The sequence below is a fragment of the Canis lupus genome, chromosome 7 (genome assembly GCF_003254725.2).
Source record: "Canis lupus dingo isolate Sandy chromosome 7, ASM325472v2, whole genome shotgun sequence".
Taxonomy (NCBI): domain Eukaryota; kingdom Metazoa; phylum Chordata; class Mammalia; order Carnivora; family Canidae; genus Canis; species Canis lupus.
In genome coordinates, this window is record NC_064249.1 from 78,463,044 (window position 1) to 78,490,385 (window position 27,342).

Below are 27,342 nucleotides of genomic sequence, written 5' to 3' on the forward strand. Positions count from 1 at the left end.
AATAATTAACTTTGTCCAGAAAAAGATTTTGAAAATATCATTGACGCCAGTATTTGCTTCATTAAAGCAAATGCGTAAAATGCGGATAGGTTCCATTTGGAGGATTGTAAGGGTTAACTCAGCAGCTCGGTGTTCACACCCTTGGCCTTTGAAAGAAAGAATTGGTTCTGGATTACCCCCGAGAGTTACTGGCCTGTAAGGCTTTGTGATCCTGTCTAGGAGCGTCTTTGTGCAGCGGGGCCACCACACAGAGTTCACACTACCACGGTGATGCACAGTGCTTGACGTTTCCGTTCACCTGGGGCCTGCTGTGCTGTGCACCCGGGCCTGCCATGCTGTGTGTACCTGCTGTGAGCACCCCGGGCCTGCAGTGCTGTGGCAGGTTCAATTTGGGGGTGGTGCGGAGGAAGAGGACTCTGGGAAATTAAGGTTAGTGGGGACTCTGCCTGCATGACTGACCCCTGACCCCCAATAAAGTCCCTGGAGGCTTGGGTGAGCTTCCCTATGGCCAAAGGGATAGGGTCACGAGTCGTCACCCATCATGGCTGTGCTGTGAGCCCCCCGGGAAGGACAACCGGAGGCTCTCTCCTGGACATCACCCAATGCACTTCTTTCCTTCGCTGCTTTCGTTTTATTAATCTATTTATTTAAAATATTTTATTTATTTATTTGACAGAGCATAAGCAGGGGGATGTGCAGAGGGAGAAGCAGGCTCCTCACTGAGCAGAAAGCCCGATGCTGGGGGGGCTCCGTCCCAGAACTCGGGGGGCTCCATCTCAGAACCCCGAGGGCTCCATACCAGACCCTGGGGGCTCCATCCCAGACTCTGGGGCTCCATCCCAGAACTCGGGGGGCTCCATCCCAGAGCCCTCGGGGCTCAGTCCCAGGACCCTGGGATAATGACCCAAGCCAAAAGCAGGTGCTTAACCAACTGAGCCCCCCAGGCACCCCTCCTTTGCTGATTTTAGTTTATATCCTTAGATTGTAAGAAACCCAAACCATGAACATAACAGCTTTGCGGTGTCCTGCGAGTCCTTCTAGGGAATCATTAAACTTGAAGGTTCTCATGTGGAACTCCTAATCCAAACATACATAAAATATTTAAACTTAAAAATAATGTTATGAGTTTTAACGTACTTACTTAATGATTTTTTTCAATCCTTTTCTACTCCTTTAATGTCCTGGGGAAGAAAATACCCTTTAAAAAATATATGAAAGCTCCCGTATAGGGGTGTGCATTTGTGCTTTGGTCTCAAGCTCCTCTATGGGTCAGCGTGGCACTTTGCATCTTGTCTCTATTTAATCTTTCGACGTTTTGTTCCTCACGGACTTTTTTGCATTAATTTTTTTAGAATATTGCATTAAAGCATTGCCAGAATTTCTGAGATATTTGGTACACCCTTAAATTTGGGGCTTGAAGCGAATACCTTACATGTCAGCACGTTCAAGTGCCCTGAGCTGAGAACAGATTCAGTGTTTTGGGAGCAGAAAACAGGTTGGTGGCTGGAAGACCAGAGTAAGAAAGGAGAAGAACAAAAAGGGGCGTAAGGGAGTCAATTATGCGGTGATAAATGGCAACCAGATGCATTGAGGTGATTGGTTTGTAATTTATGCATATTTGGGATGATTACGGCGTACACTGGAAACTAATATGATGTCGTCTGCCAGTGTTATCTCAACAAAAATATAGAGGGAAAAGGTCCAGATAAAGGCCTGAGATGGTCTCCTTTAAATAGGGTGAGTTGATTGCAATATTTATCTCACCTTTCATGAAATAAATTTTACATTTTTTGTCTCAAAAAAAGAAAGGAAGGACGGAAGGAAGGAGGGTGGCAGGAAGAGATGAGGCCAGAGAAGCATATGTGAAAATGAAGGGACCGATCGGGTGGCTTTGGCAGCGTCCAGAAGGAAGTGGCCAGCACCTGGTTGGAGTGGTGTCAGCCAACGAGTGAGGTGGAGGTTTGGGGCATGCTTTGGAGCTTGAGCTGTGAGGTTATGCTGAACAAGCAACAGAAGACACAAACTGAGAGCAGAGGGAAACGGAAGATCTGAGATGACTTCTGGGTTTTGTCTTGATTGTAGATGGTGAAATCCTACATCCATATGGCTAAGATTTGGGGAAGTACATATGATGGCAGGTGAAAATCAAGACGTCTGTTTTAGGTAGATTAACTCAGAAATACGCTGAGATGTGTATGCGAAAAAGTCAAGAAGGGAGCTAGTGTTTGAGCTCAGCCCCCTAAACACATTTTATTTATCTCTGAACATCCAGTCTCTTATAGGGTGCCTGAAACACAATGGGTGTTTCATAAATAATGTTTACACTAATATTTTTCTTTTTTAAAAAAGATATTTATTTATTTATTTATTTATTTATTTATTTATTTATTTATGACACAAGCGAGGAGGAAGATCAGAGGGAGAGGGAGAAGCAGACTTCCCGCTGAGCAGGGAGCCCGATGTGGGGCTGGATCCCACCAGCCTGGGATCATGACCTGAGCCGAAGCTAGACACTTCACCAACGGAGCCCCCCCAGGTGCCCCTATGCTAATATTTTTCAAGAATCAGAAATATATATAAAGATTCAATGTTAGAAAATGATCTAGGTTCATCTGGTTGTTCATTGCCATTGAGTTGTTTTGGGTAGATAAGGGTAGTTGTCCAATCTTGAGGTGGGGGCTGCAGGTTATAAAGATGGCTGTTTCCGTCCAAAACCTGCCATATATATGGACTCACTAAACAAGCCTTCATTGGCAAAGTAGGTAGAGAAGTCACAGAACTGGCTTTGTGAGCTTAATGACATCCCAGGGCTCTGACCACACCTATAGGGGAGGGTCCCTGGAGGTTTCCCTGAATTAATTGCAACATCTCCGAGGCAGGATTTTATGCCTTCTAGTCAGTAACTAGTCACTTCTAGTGAGTAACTTTAATTTCACCAAGGAGAGCCTACTCCTAACATCCATTTTTCTATTTAAGAAGGTCATCAGTTTCGGGACAGCTGGAGCCTGGGATTGAGCCCCACATCGGGCTCCCTGCAGAGAGGCTGCTTCTCCTTCTTCCTATGTCTCTGCCTCTTTCTGTGTCTGTCATGAATAAATAAAATCTTTAAAAAGTCACCAGTTTTGCCACTAAAAACTCATCTGGACTATGCTAACTAGCCAAGCCTTGGTTGTTGATTGGGCTGTGACCAGCAGAAAGACTTGTCGTGAGCTATGTGGAATGTGGCCTTTTCTGATAAGCCAGCTAGCCACCCTGGGAGGTAAATTCCTGCTAGTAAGTTACCTGGCTACCCCTAAAATTAAAGCTCAAACTAGCCGTGTACAGTTAAGTATTTCAAAGTATATGACAGCATCAATCTCGGGTACCAAGTGGAATAGAAACACATGCATGTAGTGCCAGAAGGCTTCCTGGAGAAGGTGGGACCTTGGGGTTGTTCCGGCGCAGAGGTTCTTGATCTTGGCTCCACTCTGGAGTTCCCTGGGGGACTGTTTAAAGACCACACCCCAAAATAAATACCTTGGAGCTTCTGAGCAGAGACGCAGGGCTCAGGCTTCATGAAGCAATTCCCAGGTTATTTGGGTGTGTCATCAACATGAAGATCTCGGCCTTAAAGGGTGGGTAGGATTCAGAAACAGCATTTGCGGGATCCCTGGGTGGCGCAGTGGTTTGGCGCCTGCCTTTGGCCCAGGGGGCGATCCTGGAGACCCGGGATCGAATCCCACGTCAGGCTCCCGGTGCATGGAGCCTGCTTCTCCCTCTGCCTGTGTCTCTGCCTCATTCTCTCTCTCTCTCTGTGACTATCACAAATAAATTAAAAAAAAATTAAAAAAAAAAAACAGCATTTGCTAGGCAGGTTCTCTTCATCTACTAGATTGTGTAATTAACAGAAGCCCCGAGGCCCATCGTCATGCAGCCTCGGGCTCTGATTCCACCTTACTTCACCTCAGGATGTGAGAAAAGTCTCTTCTGGAATCATGTAGAAGCCTGGGTCCCATAGCCAGATGTCTGTTCGATGGTTCAAGTTTGATTTATTCATGGGCGACACGACCTGCAAGGTATGCTTTCTGGGGGTCAAGCAAGTGGGGAGAGGCTGTGAGTTAAACTCTTTCAGGCAGGGCTCTTGAGTTTCACTCCCTAATTCTTCCCAGAAGTGTCCAGTCCGGGAGCCGCTTGGCCACCAACCCGCTGTGTTTCTTGGGGCAGGTCCCAGCTCCTGTCCGAGGGTCAGTTTTCTCACTTGTCAAATGAGAAGGTTGGACACTCGCGTCTTTGAGGCCCTTCCAGTCATGACTCCCAAAGGTCAGGGAATTAGGGAGCCACAGAAAAAGAGAGGAAAAGCAAAAAAAAAAAATAAATAAATAAAAAATAAATAAATAAATAAACCTGGCAGTTGGGAAAAGTGTCCAGAAGAGGGCGCGAGATGCTGGGGAGAAAGCGTCCCGGCCGGCGACCCTGGGTCGGTCCCCGGGAGGGGCGGCGGCGGCCCGTGCAGCCCGGCTCGCAGGCCCCTCCCGGCGCCCCGCCCTTGCTCGGCCGCTCAGGTGCTCGGGGCGCCCTCGACGGGAACGCCGGGGCCCTGGGAACGCCGAACGCCACGCGGCTCTTCCTGTGCCCCGCGAGGAGCATCGGGCCCTCTGGCCGCCGTCGGGTGCTTTCGCCCCGCGTGGGGTGAAAGTCCAGCTTTTTCTTTTTCTTTTTTTTTTTTTTTTTAAGATGTTTATTCATGAGAGACGCAGAGGCAGAGACACAGGCAGAGGGAGAAGCAGGCTCCATGCAGGGAGCCCGGCGCGGGACTCGATCCCAGGACCCCAGGATCACGCCCTGGGTCGAAGGCAGGCGCCAAACCGTGGAGCCACCCAGGGATCCCCGAAAGTCCAGCTTTAAGTGAAACCCCCGCCGACGGGAACAAAGGAGGTCCGGCCTCGTGGGGGCGACAGCAAAGCGCCGGTGCCGAACCTCGAACCTCGAACCTCGCGGCGAGCAGCCCTGAGACGGCCTCCCGCGGGGCCGCACACCCGAACCCGGTGTCGGGACGGCGAAGGAGCACCGGCCCGCGGCGCCGCCTCCCAGCCACCGCGGCATCTGCAGAAAGACTTGCCTGGGCTCTAATTGACTTATTCCGGGAACAGCGAACTCCCTCCCTCCCGAGAGGCGAGTTTCTCTTATTAGAATGTTGTACTTAACCTTTGGGGTTGTCCCCTGTCTAACCCCCTCCCTGTGCTCTGAGCCCGGCCTCCACGCAGGCAGGACCAGCCTAATCTCTCTTTCGAGGGACAGATTTTCAAGTATTTGGAAACAGTTACAACGTCCCCATGTCTCCGATGAGGGTTCTCAGCACGCCTCAGTACCCCAGGCCTTTCTCCTCACCTCCCCCTGCCAGCCTCTTCACCCCTTCCCACATGGTAGGGCTCCCCCACCCCTCACCCCTCACGGCTGGCCTCCACCCCACCTGCGAGTGCCGGAATCCAGCTGGGGCTCTGGGTCAGGGTCTCCCGGAGCGGGAGCAGAGGAGCCATTGGTAGACCCTCATGGGCTGAGTGCTGACATAGGACAGGTGAGAAATCAACCTGTGTGGCCCTTAGGAAAACTCCAAGATGACACTAAGGAAACGTCAAGCTGCAAGTGTTCCTTCCACAGCCTCAAGGCCGTTAATGCCCTATTAATCTCGGGACTCCAGGATCACTTCCTGGGCGGAAGGCAGGTGCTAAAACCGCTGAGCCACCCAGGGATCCCAATAACTAAAATTTTAACAAGTTTAGATATTTGTAACAGATGCAATTTTCGGCCTATCGTACACATTGTTGGCTTAAAAGTCATAAACTCTTTTAAATGGATTCAGTGGGTTCTCACTGCCAGAGGATTCGATACCCTCTGTGGTTAATTAAAAAGAACCCACAAACAAGTTCCTTAAACATTCATTTTTTTTATTTCTTGAGCTTGAAATTCCCTTCCTCTTTCTCTACAGAATTTCAGTCCACATTTTTATGCTAAAAACTCTTCTAACAGGGGATCCCTGGGTCGCTCAGTGGTTTGGCGCCTGCCTTCAGCCCAGGGCATGATCCTGGAGTCCTGGGATCGAGTCCTGCATCGGGCTCCCCGCATGGAGCCTGCTTCTCCCTCAGCCTGTGTCTCTGCCTCTCTCTCGTTTTCTCTCTGTGTGTGTCTCTCATGAATAAATAAATAAAATCTTAAAAAAAACCCCGAACTCTTCTAACAACCACCCTATGATACTTACCTATAACAAAAATACATGTATATTTTAAACATTTCCCGTGCTCTAGTATTAACATTATCCTGAACTATCACAAATGGCATTTTTATACAACTTCAAAACTCGATTGTTTTCTGATAGGCAGAGGTGCTATATATTTGTTTACATGTTAATAGATGGGAAAGGATTTTTTAAAAATTTTACTTATTCATGAGAGACAGGCAGAGACACAGAGAAGCAGAGGGAGAAGCAGGTTCCTTGCAGGGAGCCCGATGGGGGATTCGATCCCAGGACCCTAGGGTCATGCCCTGGGCCAAAGGCAGGCCTCCACCGCTGAGTCCCTCAGGTGCCCCTGCACCTTTCTTATGTGAGGAGGGAGATCTGATCATGAGACCCGCTTGTTGGCAAATGAGTATTTAGATTTGCCGGTGCTTATAGAGATTGAGGATCTGGACCTTGACTCCCTCAAAACAGGTCATGGCACAGAACTCCTTGAAGAGTCTTGGCGAACACCAGGGACCACACCCCCATAAGAGGATGGCTGCCTTGCAGGTAGGAACATTTGGGAAAGCAACTTGCCACGTGGGGGAGGAGAGAAAATTGCTGGGACGAAGTTCTTACCAATAAGAGTCATCATAGGACGCTTTCCGTATGTGATTTTATTAGTCATCTGTTGGTGTATCACAAAGCACCCCAAAACTCAGTGGCTTCAAACAACACACACTATTGCACAGTTTCTGCAGATTCAAGACTTTATTGTCTCAGTTTCTTTAATTAGGTCACAGCTTTTCTGAATCCTCTGCTTGAGGTTGTTTCACAAGGCTGCAATCCAAGTGCCAGCTGGGACCATGATCTTCAAGTCCAAGCAAGGAATCCACTTCCACACTCCTTTACCTGCGGGGGAGAGTTCCATGTGAACAAACCTTGCTGCACGAACTGGTACGTATTAAACATGAAGACTCATGGTCCGCACGTAGACCAGCTGAATTAGCTCTGCCTGGGACCCCAGAATCTTGATATACATTAACATTAAAGAACCACTGGCATAAAAGCAAGTGCTTAGGCTTGAGAATGAGAGTGTAGTTGAAGGCCTGCTTGCTGATCTAGAATGTTCCCTCCACCAGCCTCACCTTCCTCATCTGTGAAATAGATTTATGATTCCAACCTTCTCTATAGGGTTCTCTAGGGCTCAGACAAGATCACAGAAGGAAAGCAGTTGGCAAGTTTCCAGGGACAAAGTAAGTTTTAAGAGGTCTTTATTACTATTCAAAGGAGGGAAAGACCATATCTGATTGTGAGATTAGAAATTCACAAAGCCCTGGCCAGGAGTAGGATTCTCCTCAGGGAGGTGATTCAATTCAGTCAGCATGAATTGAGCTTTTAATCTGTGCCAGGGAGGATGGAAGCTAGAAAGTTGGAGGCAGTTGGGGGTGGGGAGGAAGGATGCAAACAAATTAGTTTCAGGTTAATGCTAGGTCCTAATGGGATGGCCAGTGTTGTCATTCTGGCAGGTGGAAAGATGCGTCTGTAGTAAGGTTAGAACTAGATTTGGGGCACCTGGGTGGCTCAGCAGTTGAGCGTCTGCCTTTGGCCCAAGGCATGACCTTGGGGTCCTGGGATCGAGTCCCTCATTGGGCTCCCTGCAAGGAGCCTGCTTCTGTCCTCTGCCTGTATCTCTCATGAATAGAAATAAAAAAATTAGATTTGAGAGTTACCAGTGTGGTGAGAGGTATAATGGGGGGGGGGGAGGGTGGCGTGAAGAGAAGAGATTTGGGAAATTAGCCCAAATTTTGGACCATAGTTTGGAGAACTAGCAAGCAGGGTTAGAAAAGGATGTCATGAAGGTGTGGTTAGAAAGGCTGGGAAAACAAGAGGAGAAAAAATGAGAGATTTTAAGAAGGAGATGGTTTAACCTGAGAGAGTCATGTACTGCCCCATGTTTTTTTTTTTATTACAATGAGACTATTTTAGTAATATTTAATAAATATAATGTATTTTAAAGCAAAATAAACAGAAACCATCCAAGTATAATGTCAAGTGTTGCACAACATTATTTAGAAGGAGCCATCAGACAGATAATAATTACGCTATCCTATGTCTCTTGATATTTCCCTGAGAGCCCACGGTCGTCAGGAACCATGATGCTCAAATCGTACAGTCTCCAGGCTTTTTTTTTTAATTTATTTTTTATTGGTGTTCAATTTACCAACATACAGAATAACATGCCCCATGCTTTAGAGGGAGAAGGCAATCTCAATAGGATAGGAGTGAGTGGAACCATTTAGGAAGGAACTAATGCAGCAATTCTTAACCTTGGCTGTCATTAGAACTACCTGGGAGCTCTTAAAAATCCTTTTACCCAGGCAGGAACCCCAGAAAGTTAAATCAGAATTTCTGGGAGTGGGTGCCAGGCATCATTTGTTTTTGCAAAGGTGTAGAAAGTGTTGAGAACCCGTAATTATGTTGGACTGGGTTTAAGCAGAGCCAGCTGGGACAAGCGCCTACCTTAAGAAATGTAGCAGGAAAGGAGAACAAAGCTGCTAGTAGAGACCAGCCCACTGATGGAGCATGATGGTGAGGCATAAAAGGTCCAGAGCAGAGGTGGGGAAGGAGCTTTATTTAGCAAAGGGGTTTCTTAACCCCAAAGGGGGAGAATCCCTTAGAAAGGTGTGAAAACTGAGTGCTGGCTCCACCCCCAGGCTTTCAGATTCAGTAAGTCTGACCCCTGACAATTTATAGCTCTGACCCAGCTAATGCCAATAGCCTGGGGGGGGGGGGGTGGTGTCACACTTGGAGATCTTCTTGAACACAGGGAAGGAAACTATGCTGACAGATTTCTGAGTGAGAGATAAGTGGTGGAGCCATTTCTTCCCTGCTTCTGTCAGGGATGTGAAGAAATCCAAGGAGGGTTCTCCAAGCTTTGATCACCGCACTTGTCAACCTTGGAAGTACAATCTTCTAGGATTATGGGGGAGCTTGAAAACTCCCTCTGTTCGCCAGACATACGTCCTGAAGGTGGGGTTCTTTGGCGGGATCTGGTAAAGTTCCCTAGGAGAGTCTCCTTGAGGAGGCACAGCTGTGAGGGCCTGACAGGCCAATTAAGCAGGGGTCCTGATTCCAGCTGGAAGGGCTTACCTGGGAAGAGTTTCAGAAGCATGTGGCTCCAGAACAATTTCTGCATCGACCGGATGCGCGCTCCAGCTGAGAAGCACCCGCAGGCTGTTCCTCATTCAGGTACAGACGCCTCCTTCAGACCCACCCAGGGCCGTTCTGCCCCGGCGCTACCTGCGTTTCCTCCGTCAACTCCCGCCGGCTACTTTCGTTTTTGGGTCAGGTTTCTTTTTTGCTGTAGGTAGAAGAGGGACTGAAGCTGCTGCAGGCAGCCAAAGGCCATTGGGAAGGGGACCGAAAGGAGGTAGAAAATGGCAGGGGGATGGAGAGCGTGCACACGAGAGAGAAGGAGACGCGAATGACCATCTTCTGATGGGGGGGGGGGCGGGTAGGAGTCTAGTTGGACGTCGAGGGTCAAACAGGCAAAAATAGGGAGGGAAGCTACGAATCCCACTTGCCCAGTCAGGACGTCCGCCAGGGAGTCGGTGTGGCGGAGACCCCGTGGGCATAGCCAGGTCACCTGTTACAACATCCCGTGACAGCGGAGTGTTAACCCTGAGACTGTTGAGCGCAGCCACGTGAAGTCCAGAGAATAACGTGCGGAGGCTTTCGGCCGGACTTCTATCCCCTACTTCCCCTCCTCCTCCCCTCGCCCTGCTGCTACCTGGGCTCTTTCTCGTCTCCACTGCCCACCTCCGCCCCTCCGGCCCCAGCCCGCGATCGCCCGGCGGAGCCTGCGGAGCGCGGCAGGTGCCTCCCCGGCGCGCACCTGTACCCGGCGGCCAGCAGGGGGCGGTCTGCCCCGGCTCCTCGCCCGGCCCCGCCCCCGGCCCCAAGGACCCCGCTGCAGCGGGGGCGCGGGAGGGCGCGTCCGGCCCGGCCCCGCAGGGCTCAAAGGCGGCGGCCGCAGCGCACCGGCTGCCCGCTCCGCGCGCGGTGCTCGGCCCTCCCTCCCGGCGCCCGCACCTCCTCCCCCACCTCCTCCCCCACCTGAGCGGGGAGCGCCCCCGCCCGCCAGTCCTGCCCGGCCGCCGCCGCGGGAGTAAAGGTCGCGCCGGCCGGGAGCGAGCCGGCGGGGCAGGGCGTGGGGGAGGCGGCCACACGCCGGGAAAGTGTCGGCCGCCCGGGAAGATGGCGCCAGGCGGGCTGGCCGCGGACTGAGCCTGCGGGCGGAGAGGAGTCGGGACCCGCAGCCCGGCAGGGGCGCGAGCGAGGGCCGCACGCAGACTCGCTGCCCGGGCTCGGGCCGGCGCGCGGGGCCATGGCGGTGGGCGAGCTGTACAGCCAGGTGAGTGCGCGCCGCGCGCCAGGTGAGGGCGGGGACCAGGGCGGCGCGCCCCGGCCCCCGGCCCCCCCCGCGGCCCTCGGGGCGCCCCCTCCTGCGGTTCCGGGAGGCGGGGGGCGCGGGGGGCGCCTGGCAGCCTCCCGCTCGCTCCCCCCCGGCGCCCAGAACTTCGGGAGGAGGAGGAAGTTTGGCCGCTCCGGGAGCGTCCTGCGCCGGCCGACCGGCCGCGGCTCCCCGCGGCGCTGCCCCCCGCCTGGCTCTGCTGAGTTCCCCGGTCCCGGACGGGGGTCCCCGGCGGCGCGGAGCCGGGCCGCGGACACAGCCCCACTGCCGCCCCCCGCCCCCCGCCCCCCGCCCCGGACCCTGCTCTGCGGCGGCCGCTCGCGAGGGCGCGCCCCCAGGCTCCCTTTGCTCCCGCGCGCCGGCGGGGGCAGCACGAACTTCGGGGACGCTCGCACACTTGGGGGCGGGGGAGAAGGGGACCGACCGGCTGTTAGGGACTTGGTGGGGCGGGGGGGGGGGGAGATGAGCAACAGGTGAGGTGGGAAGTGCTCCGAGGACCTGCGGAGACCCCGGGGAAGCGCATTCTTAGTTGGCTGGGGGTGGGCGGCTGAAGGCGGCCCCTCGGCGTGGGTGCCAGGAAGGGCAGGGGCGGAGTGCGGACTTCTGGGTGCCAGGGTCAGCCGGGCTCTGCAGGGCTCGGCCCCACGGTCGGGAACAGGTGCGCCTGGCTGGAGACGTCCTGCTTCCGCGGCGGTTGTTTCAAGTTAGGGGCCAGCCGCCGCCTCCCGGAGCGCCCACGGCTGAGCCGCGGGGGGCCGCGCCTTTAAGCACGCGCCCTTCCCCCGTCAGGAAGTTCGGGAGACCTGCCCGCCTGGTCTGTTTCCGGACCGCGCCCCGAGGGACCGTGCCCCGAGCGTCGGTGCGCGTGCGGGGCGGGTGCGGGGCGGGTGCGGGGCGCGGGGTCCTTGCGGTCCTCGCGCGGCCCGCGGGTCTGGGCGGGGGCGGGGCTGGCTCCGCCTCTCACCTGGCGGCTGCGCGCGTGGGGAGCTCCGCAGCGGGGTGGGCCTTCTCCCGGCTCCTGCGGAAGAGCGAGCTGAGCCGGGATGACGCGGAGGCTGTGGCCTGGCTGGGGATGGGGTAGCTACAGCCTCGGCGCCCGCGTCCTGGCCCCGGTTGCGGAGGGGCCGCAGCTTCTGGAAAGGAGGGAGGAGGGAGCCAGGAGCGGGGAAGGGGGCGGGGTGGGCGGGGTTGGCGAGCGGCTCCGGGAGTCGGGCTTTGAAAAGCGCCCCGCCCGCTTCAGCCTGTGGGTCTTGGCAGCGGCCCCCAGGACTCGGGCTCTTCACCGGCGGTAGCAGGTTGTCAGGCCCTCGGACCGGAGCCTGGTTCCGGCGAGGCCGGGGGTGGGGCGGGGGGTGGGGCAGGGGGCTCGGGGGACCTGCCCTGGGCTTGGATGGTAGAGCCTCGCAGTTCTGTTCAACCCCGGGCTGCACCGGGCCCCGGCGACCGTGCCTGCGATGCGGCGAGGCCTTTCATCAGATAACTGCTGTACTACGGGAAGCTGATAGTCAATCGGATAAATCTGCAACTCTTGATGCCTTGATCTTGAAAAACATTGGATTGCTTTTAAAGACCATACTTTCGGGCAGCCCGGGTGGCTTAGCGCCGCCTTCCGCCCGGGGCGTGACCCTGGAGACCCGGGATGAGTCCCACGTCGGGCTCCCTGCATGGGGCCTGCTTCTCCCTCTGCCTGTGTCTCTGGCGTGCGCTCTCGCTCTCCCTTTCTCTCTCTCTCTCTTTCTTATGAATAAAAAAATCTTTAAAGACCACGCTTTCAGGAGAAAACACTTGATGTTCTTGTTGGAAACGAGTATGTTGCCAGTTATAAATGAGCGTATGGTATGTTAACTGTTAGAAATGAATCCTAGTGGGGATCCCTGGGTGGCGCAGCGGCTTGGCGCCTGCCTTTGGCCCAGGGCGCTATCCTGGAGACCCGGGATTGAATCCCACGTCGGGCTCCCGGTGCATGGAGCCTGCTTCTCCCTCTGCCCACCCCCCACCTCTCTCTGTGTGACTATCATAAACAAAAACAAACAAAAAAGGAATCCTACTGGAAGTCTGCGCCCAAGTTCGGGGGTAACTTTCTGGGCTTTTACTAAGGATATAGCTACCCTAAGAAAAATGTTTCAAGGACACATGAGTCACCTAACGTGGTTTCGTGGGTGTGAGGGTTTGACACCACTCAAAGTATTAGAACGTGTTCCTAGGGCTGGGGGACTTCACCTGTCCATGTTGGTGGGTTTCTAGTCCTTAATCACTGTATGTTTATGAATCTGAAATTGAGACTTTTTGTGACCCAGCCAGTAGCTTCCAGATTGAATTTTGAGCAATTGTTCTTGTCAGAGTTAAACATGCTTTGCTATGAGAAGCAGTTGTATTGTTTTCCAACCATTATCACCCTACTTGCTAGGCTGGATTCTCTGTATGCATATGAATAATAAAGTACATAGAGAAATTGTGCCTGCTGCTCAGATTCATTTTCTTAGGGGGATGATTTGTTCATCTTGGCATATTAAAGCAACCAATGTTCCCCCTTTTAACCTGCTAGGCCGGTCTATCATGGTGACTGCTGGACCCAGGCACGCACTGTCATGTATTATGCATGATAGAAATAATTATCCATTATGTCAACAGCATTTATAAGTGGGGTGGAACTATTAAAGCCTTTTAGAACTATACCTGTTGCTTTAGTGATCTAGTAGGGAGGTATGATTGGAAGGAGACCTTCAAGTGCATAAATTAACCTGAAGGTACAGTTTCAGGTAAGAGCTTAGTATATTAGCCTATTCCTATTTATCCAAGACAAGACTCCCTTTCTTTCCCTCCCAGGTTACTGTTTTCTTGTTTGCCTATCTGCACACTCCAACTGGAGGCTCCATGCTATGTGAATTATTATTTTTGGAGTCCTTAGTCCTTGACAAAAGTCACATCCCATTACCTAAGAACACACCTGTGTTCAGAAGACCCAACCCATCACCTTTGAGAAGTGGCTTTCTCTGTAGCGAGTCTTTTCTGGATGGGGGAAAAAAAAAAAAAGTCCATGCCAAGACACTTTGAGGGTGATGTCAAGGTGAGTCAGCTTCAACTCCTAAAGAAAGCTGGAGCTGATGATGGGGGATCATGTCACAAGTGGCATGTATGTAGCAAGTATTCATACTGTCTTTTCCTGTGGGTTGGAAACATGGGCTCATTGGATTTGTCCAGGTCCCAGGCGTGTACAAGCATGGGAAGTACAATTGGATCTTGATATTGCAGGAAATAGTCTATTTTTCATCCAGAATAACCCTTCTATGAACCTTGTTGTTTTGGACCAGTCTTTCAGGATGCTGTCTTGACTTTTAGTCAGGTTGACTGGGAAATCACCAGATAAACCAGTACCTTCCAATAACCCCTTCTCTGGTTGGCCTTTCATAAGTGGTGTCTGAGCAGTTTGAGTGCTGCTAGTTCACTGGTTGATCCAGCCTATGCGTGTAAATGGTGGCTTTGTCTTGGTCTTTCCCTGTGCAGCTGGTAGTGCGGGTTTGTGCCAGGTGTCAGCCTGTAGGCAGCAGGAGCCTCCTGCCTCTACCCACCCTGCTTCACTGGAGGCACTAATGATTCAGACTCCTGTTGGTGCCCCAGTGATATTTCAAAAAAAAGTGACGGTCGAGACCTGAGTGGTAGCAGATGCTGGTAGTGCTCCTCTGCAGGCCCTTGACTCTTCTCCTGAACTCGTGCTGGTGCTTGCTCACTCTGGATGGCACGTGTTTCTCAGGTTCCTGGAGCCTGGGAATGCACCCCCCCTCCCTGCCCCAGGATGGACCTGTAATCCATGGGAGTAGAACAGCTGTAGTTTCCAGACCCTGACCTTGGGAACAGGACTGCCCACAGAGCTGTGCAGGAGGAGCTGAAGTTCCTCTGCTTGAATTTTGCTGAATATCACAACCCAGCTTGCCTCCTTTCACCTCCCCGCCTCCTTTCACCTCCCCACCTCCCCACCTTGGGAGCAATGCCTAATGGAATACCTGGACAGGAATCTTCATCTTTTGGATCTGAGGACCATGGTGGTTTGGCTGGGTGGATGTTGAGAAACTCAAGGGCTCTGGTTTCCTTTGGTTCTCTGAAGCTTTGTGCCAATGCACAGAGGCCATTGGCCTGCTCCTCCCCTCCCCCCTTCCTCCTTGCTGCTTTCTCTGCCTTGCCCACTCTTTCCTGCCTGCTTCCCTTCCTCAGATGGGCCTATAAAGCCAATGGGCTCTTCTTGGCTCTGCTGGTGAGCATTAGAATTCCAGTGTTCAGATGCAAGTTGTACGGGTTCACGGGGCACATTCTCTGCCTATTACCTGTATGCCCTGCCCCAATGCCTTGTTTGTAGAGTTCTTGTCCTGCCTCTTTTTTCCCAGGTAGGTTGAGCCCATCTGGAGAGCGGAGGCCATCACAAACATTTTTTTGGAGCTGCCAGTGTGTTTAGCATGGTGCCTTATACTTAGAGATACTTGAGAGCTTGTCCCCTGGATCTTAAATCCCCCTGTGCCAAGTCCTGCTGGAACTTCCTCATAGCCCATTTCCCCACTGTGAACACCTCACTTAAGCCCAGCCTGGTTGTTGAAACTGGGAAATTCCTACAGCACTAACTTGTCTGTGAACCTCCCTGGAAGTTCCCCAGTTTTTCCACTGATGGCCTTTCTCTGGGCCTGGGTCCCTTCAAGAATTCATGGTTAGCATCCTAGCTCCCTTGATCTCCAATTAGGGACCATTTCTTCTCTTTTACATGTTGGCAGTTTGAATATTGGCCAGTTATCTTGTAGAATGGCCTCGATCTGATGGAGTCTCCTGCTTACGTGGAGTTTACAAATTTTTGTTAAGAAAACTTCGGAAGTGATGGGCATGTACCTCCTGAGGTGCTTCACTGTCAGCGTGTCCCACTTCTGATGGTATCCCTTCCATCCTTTGGTGAAAGTGATATCCATCGGTTTCCTTTTATTGAGGAGTGTTTACATACCAATATTTGGGTGCTGGGTATGCTTCCTGTTTTTTATAGCCACTTAGGGATTATTGAGCCTAGAATTCAACAGATGTTTGATTATGTGGGCAAGAGCAGGAAGAGTCAGTGATGACCTTGAAGTTTCCATCTTGAGGGTGGACAGAAAAGTCAGGATGGGGCAAGGAATCCTGTGATGGTGTGTTGTCTTGTTTTTGGTTTTGTGTGTGTGTATGTGTTTCTTTTGGTACCTGTTTGGAGTGATACTTTCTGCTTAGATGAACTTTGAGGTTCTGTGAACTTAAAGGAGAAATGGGGGTTCTTGCAAATAAGAAGGATGGGTGAGATATTTTCTCTAAAATGCGAGTCTTACAACAGGATCTTCATAAAGTTCAGATCATGACCTTGGTGTGGGCCGTCCTAGCCTCTGGTCATGATTTTGGTATGGACTATTCTGGGTATGAGGTTAAATGCTCAGCTCTGATGCTAGAATAGATGCATTCTGAGCCTTTTTTTTTTTTTTTTTTCTTAATCTGGGATGGGACCTGTGTCATAAGATTCCTGGAGGATCACATGCTCTAACATGTGAAGGTACTGCCTAGTGCAGCTTCTGGCAGGCTGTCCAGGCTTAAATGTTGATCAACTTGTTTACCCTTGAGTCGTAGTGTTGTGTGGTGGCATTTTTGCCTGAGCCTAAAAGGTTCCACTCTCCCCCTGGCCCCTGGGGAAGGAGCAAGAGTAGTTTGAAAGAATTTTTCTTTTTTCTTTTAAGATTTTATTCATGAGAGGCACAGAGAGAGAGAGGCAGAGACCCAGGCAGAGGGAGAAGCAGGCTCCTCGCAGGGAGCCCCGGGACTCCAAGATCACGCTTTGGGCTGAAGGCAGGCACTAAACTGCCGAGCCACCCAGAGATCCTCTTATAAGAAGTTTTCAATGTAAGCTGTGTTTTCTGGTCTTTTATTAGTTTTTAAGGGAAGTTTAAAAAAGCATTTTCACCATACCTTTTTTGTTGGTACAAATGATTATTGAAACAATTCCTACAATGTGGGAAAGGCAAAGGCCCTGTTAATCCCTTTTCCAGAAACTGCTATTGTTGATTACTTATGATTTCCAGACCTGCGTTGTTCAATAGGGTGCTCCTGAGCACTTGAAGTGAGGCTGGCCCAAATGGAGATGAACTGAAAGTGTAAAAACAAAACACACCAGACTTTAAAGACTTAGGGCCACTGGGTGGCTCAGTGGTTGAGCATCTGCCTCTGGCTCAGGGCATGATCCTGGGGTCTTGGGATTGAGTCCTGCATCGGGCCTCCTGCACGGAGCCTGTTTCTCCCTCTGCTGGTGTCTCTGCCTCTCTGTGTGTCATGAATAAAATATTATTTTAAAAGACTTGATACAAAAGATGAATGTAAAATATCTCCTTTATATTACCGTTGATTAAATGTTGAGATACTTTGGATGCATTGGGCTAAAGTATTTGGTTCATCTTTTTTTTTTTTTAATTTTTTTGGTTCACCTATTTTTAACATGGCTACTAGACAATTTCAGATTCCACATGTAGTTTGCTTTGTTTTTATTTGGCATCACTGCTATATTGGGATCATGCCACAGATTGTACTCTAGATCTTAATCTATGCTTTCATCTTCTGTAGCATATAAAGGTAATTTTAGCATTTAATGGCTATTTAATAGCATATTATGGATTTACCATAATGTTAACTGTTCAGTTTTTTTAAAAGATTTTATTTATTTATTCAGAGAGAGAGAGAGAGAAGCAGGCTCCATGCAGGGAGCCCGATGCGGGAGGGACTCCAGGATCACGCCCTGGGCTGCAGGTGGCACTAAACCGCTGAGCCACCGGGGCTGCCCTTAACTGTTCAGTTTTGGTGAACATTGAATTGTTAAAAATTTTTTGAGGGACGTCTAGGTGGGTCACCAGTTGAGCACCTGCCTTCAGCCCATGGCGTGATTCTGGGTCCTGGAATCGAGTCTCACCTGGGGCTTCCTGCATGGAGCCTGCTTCTCCCTCTGCCTTTGTCTCTGCCTCTCTGTCTCTCATGAACAAATAAATCTTACCAAAAATTTTTTTAAATCATGAAACCTGTTGCAGTACATTCTTGGAACCCCTTTTTTTTTTTTTTTTGCTTTTAAATATTAGAATTGCCATATGATCCAGTAATCCCACTACTGGGTATTTACCCAAAGAAAACAAAAATTCAGGGGCAGGATAACTAATACCAATGGAGTCCTTTTTGAGCCAGGTTATTTCTAAGTGCTGTGTATTAATAACTCCTCCCCATCACAAATGGGGGAGCTCAGCCTACGTGATTTGCTGGAAGCAGTACTCCTCTTCCAGAGGGAAGTATGACCCCCGTGCCTGACCCTGACACCCTCCCCCCGCAGCAGGTACCACGCTCAGTGTCTAAGGAGCGGGCATGTTCTGAGACGCCCACAGGGAGCCAGGCTCAGCGCTCGAGGAGGCCCTCCCCTGTTGCTCCTCTATCCGAACCTGCTGGCCAGGCAGGGACCTGGAAGCCGAGCTGCCGTCCTGCCCCAGGCTCTCTGTTCAGCCATCTCGGCCAAGGCCTCTCCTCAAGCGTCTGTGGACCCAAATCGTGTTCCATTGTAGTGGGGGTGCTTACCAGGGGCTTTGACAAAGGGCCTCAGGAGCCACCTGCAAGCAGGGGTGTTTCCGGTAGGCCGCAGGAGGTGAGGCTTCGTGTTGTCCACCCCGGTGGGGAGGGGTGCTGGTAAGACCTTACTAATTTGTAAGTAAGGAACCCTCAAGCTTCTAGATCTGATCTCCAGCTTAATAGCTCATTATGCTCCTCCTAACATTTATTCACTGGGTCACAAACTACCGTCCTAGCACAAAGGATTCTGATGCTGACTGGGCCCTACAGGCTTTCTCTCCCTCACTGAAGTTTGAGGAGGGAACGAAGGGGCCCATCATGCAAAGCTAACGATTTTTTCCAGATATTGCCATTATAAAATTCAAATGTGTTGTGACGTGAAACCCTAAAAGTGAACAAAAGCATCCAGATGCTTTCTACATGGAATCCAAAGACTTCCCTTATAATCTCTGCACCAAATTCAGGTCCCCTGGCTTAGAGACCAGCCTCTGCAAGTAAACCTACTGGAGAGAATTCCAGTTCCATCTGTATTCTGACCCAGGTACTGGTCATTTTTGGAGAAGGTGAAAAGGTAAAATCCCTGAACTGGTGAACTGTACTGTATTCAGCTATTTGTGTGCCCTGGCACCTCACTCGAGACCCGTTTCTCTCTTGGTAACTGGCCACCAGACCCCAGTACGGTCTTGCCGATGATAGGACGCATGCTTAGAATGTATTACCTCAATTTACGTGCTGCTAGTGGCACTGAGTGCTTTAGAGGCGAGTACAACAGAATGCCACCACTTCTGTGAATTGCTGACATTGGCAAAATGCACAGTGGTGGTGCAGAGTGTACACATGATGGAAGGTGAGGGTGGGGGAGCCTGAGTGGCAGAAACCTGGGAGACGGTGGGGAAGTGGGAGTGGGCCGTTTGCAGTCCGTTGGATTGCCTGCTGAGGTCAGAGCTGTTCATTACTATTTCACCACTTGACATGTCCAACTGATTCTGCTGAAAATAGGAGTTATAAAGCCAAATCTTATAAACCTTTGAAGTAGCTGATTCTGGATTCCTTTTCTCCTGCATGTGCGGTTGATGGTTGTATGTGTATTTTCCCTCCCTCAGAATGAATCTTCTGGGGTGCCTGGGGGGCTCCAGAGCATCTGCCTTCAGCTCGGGGCGTAACCCTGGGGTCCTGGGATTGAGTCCCGCTTTGAGCTCCCTGCGGAAAACCTGTTCTCTTTCTGCCTGTGTCTCTGCCTCTCTCTGTCTCATGAAGAAATAAATAAAATCTTAAAAAAAAAAAAATGAATCTTGTGCTCCCATCCCTCCATTCCCATGATCCAGTGTTTGCTTACTGTAGGGACTCGGTGCCGTGCTGTGGAATTGCTTTGAAGCCCACTGGTCCTCTCCTCCTGTTTCTGGCTGTGGCACTTGGAGAAAAGGCCTTTTTTTTTTCCACTAAGGGGCCAGCTTTTTATTTTTTATTTTTTTATTTTTTATTGGTGTTCAATTTACCAACATACAGAATAACCCCCAGTGCCCGTCACCCATTCACTCCCACCCCCCGCCCTCCTCCCCTTCTACCACCCCTAGTTCGTTTCCCAGAGTTAGGAGTCTTTATGTTCTGTCTCCCTTTCTGATATTTCCCACACATTTCTTCTCCCTTCCCTTATATTCCCTTTCACTATTATTTATATTCCCCACATGAATGAGAACATATAATGTTTGTCCTTCTCCGACTGACTTCACTCAGCATAATACCCTCCAGTTCCATCCACGTTGAAGCAAATGGTGGGTATTTGTCATTTCTAATGGCTGAGGAATATTCCATTGTGTACATAGACCACATCTTCTTTATCCATTCATCTTTCGATGGACACCGAGGCTCCTTCCACAGTTTGGCTATTGTGGACATTGCTGCTAGAAACATCGGGGTGCAGGTGTCCTGGCGTTTCATTGCATCTGTATCTTTGGGGTAAATCCCCAACAGTGCATTGCTGGGTCATAGGGCAGGTCTATTTTTAACTCTTTGAGGAACCTCCACACAGTTTTCCAGAGTGGCTGCACCAGTTCACATTCCCACCAACAGTGCAGGAGGGTTCCCATTTCTCCGCATCCTCTCCAACATTTGTGGTTTCCTGCCTTGTTAATTTTCCCCATTCTCACTGGTGTGAGGTGGGATCTCATTGTGGTTTTGATTTGTATTTCCCTGATGGCAAGTGATGCAGAGCATTTTCTCATGTGTGTGTTGGCCATGTCTATGTCTTCCTCTGTGAGATTTCTCTTCATGTCTTTTGCCCATTTCATGATTGGATTGTTTGTTTCTTTGCTGTTGAGTTTAATAAGTTCTTTATAGATCTCGGATACTAGCCCTTTATCTGATCTGTCATTTGCAAATATCTTCTCCCATTCTGTAGGTTGTCTTTTAGTTTTGTTGACTGTATCCTTTGCTGTGCAAAAGCTTCTTATCTTGATGAAGTCCCAATAGTTCATTTTCGCTTTTGTTTCTCTTGCCTTAGTGGATGTATCTTGCAAGAAGTTACTGTGGCCAAGTTCAAAAAGGGCGTTGCCTGTGTTCTCCTCTAGGATTTTGACGGAATCTTGTCTCACATTTAGATCTTTCATCCATTTTGAGTTTCTCTTTGTGTATGGTGCAAGAGAGTGGTCTAGTTTCATTCTTCTGCATGTGGATGTCCAATTTTCCCAGCACCATTTACTGAAGAGACTGTCTTTCTTCCAATGGATAGTCTTTCCTCCTTTATCGAATATTAGTTGACCATAAAGTTCAGGGTCCACTTCTGGGTTCTCTATTCTGTTCCATTGATCTATGTGTCTGTTTTTGTGCCAGTACCACACTGTCTTGATGACCACAGCTTTGTAGTACAACCTGAAATCTGGCTTTGTGATGCCCCCAGCTATGGTTTTCTTTTTTAAAATTCCCCTGGCTATTCGGGGTCTTTTCTGATTCCACACAAATCTTAAAATAATTTGTTCTAACTCTCTGAAGAAAGTCCATGGTATTTTGATAGGGATTGCATTAAGCGTGTATATTGCCCTGGGTAACATTGACATTTTCACAATATTAATTCTGCCAATCCATGAGCGTGGAAGATTTTTCCATCTCTTTGTGTCTTCCTCAATTTCTTTCAGAAGTGTTCTATAGTTTTTAGGGTATAGATCCTTTATCTCTTTGGTTAGGTTTATTCCTAGGTATCTTATGCTTTTGGGTGCAATTGTAAATGGGATTGACTCCTTAATTTCTCTTTCTTCAGTCTCATTGTTAGTGATAGAAATGCCACTGATTTCTGGGCATTGATTTTGTATCCTGCCACGCTACCAAATTGCTGTATGACTTCTAGCAATCTTGGGGTGGAGGCTTTTGGGTTTTCTATGTAGAGTATCATGTCATCGGCGAAGAGGGAGAGTTTGACTTCTTCTTTGCCAATTTGAATGCCTTTAATGTCTTTTTGTTGTCTGATTGCTGAGGCTAGGACTTCCAGTACTATGTTGAACAGCAGTGGTGAGAGTGGACATCCCTGTCTTGTTCCTGATCTTAGGGGAAAGGCTCCCAGTGCTTCCCCATTGAGAATGATATTTGCTGTGGGCTTTTCATAGATGGCTTTTAAGATGTTGAGGAATGTTCCCTCTATCCCTACACTCTGAAGAGTTTTGATCAGAAATGGATGCTGTATTTTGTCAAATGCTTTCTCTGCATCTCATGAGAGGATCATATGGTTCTTGGTTTTTCTCTTGCTGATATGTTGAATCACATTGATTGTTTGACGGGTGTTGAACCAGCCTTGTGTCCCGGGGATAAATCCTACTTGGTCATGGTGAATAATTTTCTTAATGTACTGTTGGATCCTATTGGCCAGTATCTTGTTGAGAATTTTTGCATCCATGTTCATCAGGGATATTGGTCTGTAATTCTCCTTTTTGGTGGGGTCTTTGGTTTCGGAATTAAGGTGATGCCTCATAGAACGAATTTGGAAGTACTCCATCTCTTTCTATCTTTCCAAACAGCTTTAGGAGAATAGGTATGGTTTCTTCTTTAAACGTTTGATAGAATTCCCCAGGGAAGCCATCTGGCCCTGGACTCTTGTGTCTTGGGAGGTTTTTGATGACTGCTTCAATTTCCTCCCTGGTTATTGGCCTGTTCAGGTTTTCTATTTCTTCCTGTTCAGTTTTGGTAGTTTGGCTTTCCAGGAATGCGTCCATTTCTTCTAGATTGCCTAATTTATTGGCGTATAGCTGTTCATAATATGTTTTTATTTTTTTATTTTTTATTTTTTTTTATTTATGATAGTCACACACACAGAGAGAGAGGCAGAGACACAGGCAGAGGGAGAAGCAGGCTCCATGCACTGGGAGCCCGACGTGGGATTCAATCCCGGGTCTCCAGGATCGCGCCCTGGGTCAAAGGCAGGCACCAAACCGCTGCGCCACCCAGGGATCCCCATAATATGTTTTTAAAATCGTTTGTATTTCCTTGGTGTTGGTAGTGATCTCTCCTTTCTCATTCATGATTTTATTAATTTGAGTCTTCTCTCTCTTCTTTTTAATAAGGCTGGCTAATGGTTTATCTATCTTATTAATTCTTTCAAAGAACCAACTCCTGGTTCTGTTGATCTGTTCCACAGTTCTTCTGGTCTCGATTTCGTTGAGTTCTGCTTGAATCTTTATTAACTCTTCTTCTTCTCCTGGGTGTAGGATCTATTTGCTGTTTTTTTTTCTAGCTCCTTTATGTGTAAGGTTAGCTTTTGTATTTGAGTTCTTTCCAGTTTTTGAATGGATGCTTGTATTGCGATGTATTTCCCCCTCAGGACTGCTTTTGCTGCATCCCAAAGATTTTGAACGGTTGTATCTTCATTCTCATTAGTTTCCATGAATCTTTTTAATTCTTCCTTAATTTCCTGGTTGACCCTTTCATCTTTTAGCAGGATGGTCCTTAACCTCCCCGTGTTTGAGGTCCTTCCAAACTTCTTGTTGTGATTTAGTTCTAATTTCAAGGCATTATGAGAATAATCTGAGAATATGCAGGGGACGATCCCAATCTTTTGGTATTGGTTCAGACCCGATTTGTGACCCAGTATTTGGTCTATTCTGGAGAAAGTTCCATGTGCACTTGAGAAGAATGTGTATTCAGTTGAGTTTGGATGTAAAGTTCTGTAGATATCTGTGAAATCCATCTGGTCCAGTGTATCATTTAAAGCTCTCGTTTCTTTGGAGATGTTGTGCTTAGAAGACCTATCGAGTATAGAAAGAGCTAGATTGAAGTCACCAAGTATAAGTGTATTATTATCTAAGTATTTCTTCACTTTGGTTAATAATTGATTTATATATTTGGCAGCTCCCACATTCGGAGCATATATATTGAGGATTGTTAAGTCCTCTTGTTGGACAGATCCTTTAAGTATGATATAGTGTCCCTCTTCATCTGTCACTACAGTCTTCGGGGTAAATTTTAGTTTATCTGATATAAGGATGGCTAACCCTGCTTTCTTTTGAGGACCATTTGAATGATAAATGGTTCTCCAACCTTTTATTTTTAGGTTGTAGGTGTCCTTCTGTCTGAAATGAGTCTCTTGTAGACAGCAAATAGATGGGTCCTGCTTTTTTATCCAGTCTGAAACCCTGTGCCTTTTGATGGGGTCATTAAGCCCGTTCACATTCAGAGTTACTATTGACAGATATGAGTTTAGTGTCATCATAATATCTATTCAGTCCTTGTTTTTGTGGATTGTTCCACTGAACTTCTTCTTAAAGGGGAATTTTAAGAGTCCCCCTTAAAATTTCTTGCAGAGCTGGTTTGGAGGTCACATATTCTTTTAGTTGCTGCCTGTCTTGGAAGCTCTTTATCTCTCCTTCCATTCTGAATGAGAGCCTTGCTGGATAAAGTATTCTTGGTTGCATGTTTTTCTCATTTAGGACCCTGAATATATCCTGCCAGCCCTTTCTGGCCTGCCAGGTCTCTGTGGAGAGGTCTGCTGTTACCCTAATACTCCTCCCCATAAAAGTCGGGGATTTCTTGTCTCTTGCTGCTTTAAGGATCTTCTCTTTATCTTTGGAATTTGCAAGCTTCACTATTAAATGTCGAGGTGTTGAACGGTTTTTATTGATTTTAGGGGGGGAATCTCTCTATTTCCTGGATCTGAATGCCTGTTTCCCTTCCCAGATTAGGAAAGTTTTCAGCTAGAATTTGTTCAAATACATATTCTGGCCCTCTGTCCCTTTCGGCACCCTTGGGAACACCAATTAAACGTAGGTTTTTCTTTCTCAGGCTGTCGTTTATTTCCCTTAATCTATCCTCATGGTCTTTTAATTGTTTGTCTCTTTTTTCCTCAGTTTCCCTCTTTGCCATCAACTTGTCTTCTAGGTCACTCACTCGTTCTTCCACCTCGTTAACCCTCGTCGTTAGGACTTCTAGTTTGGATTGCATCTCATTCAATTGATTTTTAATTTCTGCCTGATTAGCTCTAAATTCTGCAGTCATGAAGTCTCTTGAGTCCTTTATACTTTTTTCTAGAGCCACCAGTAGCTGTATAATAGTGCTTCTGAATTGGCTTTCTGACATTGAATTGTAATCCAGATTTTGTAACTCTGTGGGAGAGAGGACTGTTTCTGATTCTTTCTTTTGAGGTGAGGTTTTCCTTCTAGTCATTTTGCTCAGTGCAGAGGGGCCAAAAGCGAGTTGTATTGGGAAAAGGAGAAAAAGAGAGAAAGAAGGAAAGAAAAGAGAGAAAAAAGAAAAAAGGAAGAAAAAAAGAAGAAAAAGAAAGAAAGGAAAAAAAAGGGTGGGGGAAGGAAACAAATCAAAAAAGCAAAACAAACCGAAACAAAACAAAACAACAACAACAAAAAAAACCACGGGGTATCTTCTGATTCTGTGTACTTTAAGTCCCTTGACTTCCCCGGAACTTGTCCGTCTAGCTGGTCTTCTGGGGGAGGGGCCTGTCGTGCTGATTCTCAGGTGTTAGCACTTGGGGGAGCTGCTCAGCCCCTGCCTGGTGCAGGGCTCAATGGTGCTTGTTTGGAACAATCGCAGTGGCGGGGCCAGCTCTGGAGCCCTGGAGTCAGCCTCCGCAGTAGCTCCAGAGCTCTCGGTCAGCAGGGCCTGGAGGCTCCGGGGCGGGGCCGCTGATCTGCTCAGCTCGGGGCAGGAGCGTCCTCGCTGTCCTGGGCCCTTCTGGCCTTTGCCTGTCCCGGGGGAGGCCGGATCCTGGGCTGTGTCCCGGCGCCCTGTGCTCCGGGGCCTGCGCTGTTGGATTCTCGCTCCCGCCCTGCAGCCCCCTCCGCGGAGCCGCCCCCGAGCCCCCCTCGAGCTGCTCCGGGTCCCGCCGTGCGCGCTGCAGCCCTTAGGGAGCTCGGCGCACTCTCCCGGGGCACAGGTGTCTGTTACTGTCCCGGGGAGCCCGAGGGCATCCCCGCCCTCCTGGGTCCTGCTCCAACCCCCTGCGAGCCCCTTTCTGCCCGGGAAGGTTGGTGCAGCTCCTGCTCCTCCGGGACGGGGCTCTCCTGTCCTGGGGACACTCGCCCCGGCCTCAGCCCGGCTCCTCGCAGGGCCCCTCCCCCTTGGAGGCCTTTGTTTCTTTATTTCTTTTTCCCCGTCTTCCTACCTTGATAGAAGCGCGAACTCTTCTCACTGTAGCATTCCAGCTGTTCTCTCTTTAAATCTCAGGCCGAATTCATAGATTTTCAGGAAAATTTGAAGGTTTTGTAGGTAATTTGGTGGGGACAGGTGATCTGGGGACCCTACTCTTCCACCATCTTGCCCCTCCCCCGGGGCCAGCTTTTTACTATAACCCTTTCTCCTGTCCGTTTTGGCTTTTGGCTTCAGGTACCCAGTGGAAAGGCCCATCTGTTTCCTCTGGCACTAGCTGGAACTCACGAATGTGGAGCCCCTGTCAGGAGATAATTAAAAAAAAATTTTTTTTTTTAAATTACTGTGCCTAAAGGCTTAGCAAAAGGTGTGAATGTGGACTAACAGTGAAGTCACATTTGTGGACATGAAACCTAATCTGACTGCCTTGTTTTTTTTTTTATTTAATTTTATTTAATTTTATTTATTTATTATTTATTTATTTATTTATTTATTTATTTTATTTATTTATTTTTTTGACTGCCTTGTTTTGAGCATCCTAATCTATACACAATTAGGATCACACTTTTTTTTTTTTTTTGCCTTTCCTAAGATTGTCATTTATATTAAAAGCATGATCTCCTTTTATTCCCAATTAACTCCACTTGATTATTAGTCTCAGGCAGATGTCCATGAGTCCTGATGGAGGCTGGGGGCACATACTGATCTTCATCCTTCCTGTGAGCTCAAACAAAGCAAGTGGCTTTCGCGAGAGACATGATGCACCAGGAAAGAAAAATTAGTCTTTGTCTTCCCTCACACAGGTGATCTCCAGTCTTTCTCTGAACATTGATCCTTTAGATTCATCACTAAGCCAGCAAGTGCTCAGGGTACCTGCTACCTGCTGGGATATAGGTCACAGCCCATCCCTGCAAAGGAGTCTTTTGACCTTGCGTTCTTCTAATCGGGGGTTCGTTTGTTGGATGAATAAGCTTGAAGAAGGTATTCGTACCCAAGGAGATAAATTGCTTTATCTCATCAGATTTAATAATTTTCAATTTGCCTATACTCGCTAATGAGGGCTAATGTTTGTTTACAAAATGAGGACAGTGAATGTTTCCTCATTTCTGAGGAAACTAGTTTCTTTGCTGTCAAACTGCTTGATCTTTTGTCACTTTGTGTGTATATATGCGTGTAACTATAACAAGCCGTGCATACCAAGACGATGAGAATGCCCTTAAAACATGATAGGACCTGACATGTTGGTCATAATCTATTTGAATGGGTTCTGCTACAGGGTGGTCTTTGCAGAGGTGCCAGGAAGCGGGAGCTCATCAATACCTCTCCTGAAATTGGCTTCATGTGTTCTTCTTTCCTAGTGGGGTGGTGATCTCCCTACGCCTGGTAGGGAGGCCTTCCTGGAGATATTCAGGAGTTACTCTAAGGAGTAGGCTGGTTGAGTAACATAGGTGTTCACTGACCTGTGTTTCTCTTATAGACTAACTTGAAGGTATTGATGCCAGCT

General features: G+C 48.8%; 1 protein-coding gene and 1 long non-coding RNA gene across 2 annotated transcripts in view; one reads left to right on the plus strand and one right to left on the minus strand.

The window, feature by feature from the left end:
• Nucleotides 1–6,849: 6,849 nt before the first annotated feature.
• On the minus strand, nucleotides 6,850–11,842 carry LOC112648121 (uncharacterized). Its single transcript, XR_003128784.3, has 3 exons — nucleotides 11,635–11,842; nucleotides 9,347–9,557; nucleotides 6,850–7,105 (listed from the first exon to the last, which is right to left on the minus strand). It is a non-coding gene; the product is annotated as an uncharacterized LOC112648121 (long non-coding RNA).
• MYO5B (myosin VB) overlaps nucleotides 10,193–27,342 on the plus strand; it is a 334,661-nt gene continuing 317,511 nt past the window's right edge. Inside the window, exon 1 of the mRNA XM_025429624.3 lies at nucleotides 10,193–10,610. Coding sequence (XP_025285409.1) covers nucleotides 10,584–10,610 — 27 coding nt within the window. The 5' untranslated portion in view covers nucleotides 10,193–10,583. The remainder of the gene's footprint in view (nucleotides 10,611–27,342) is intronic.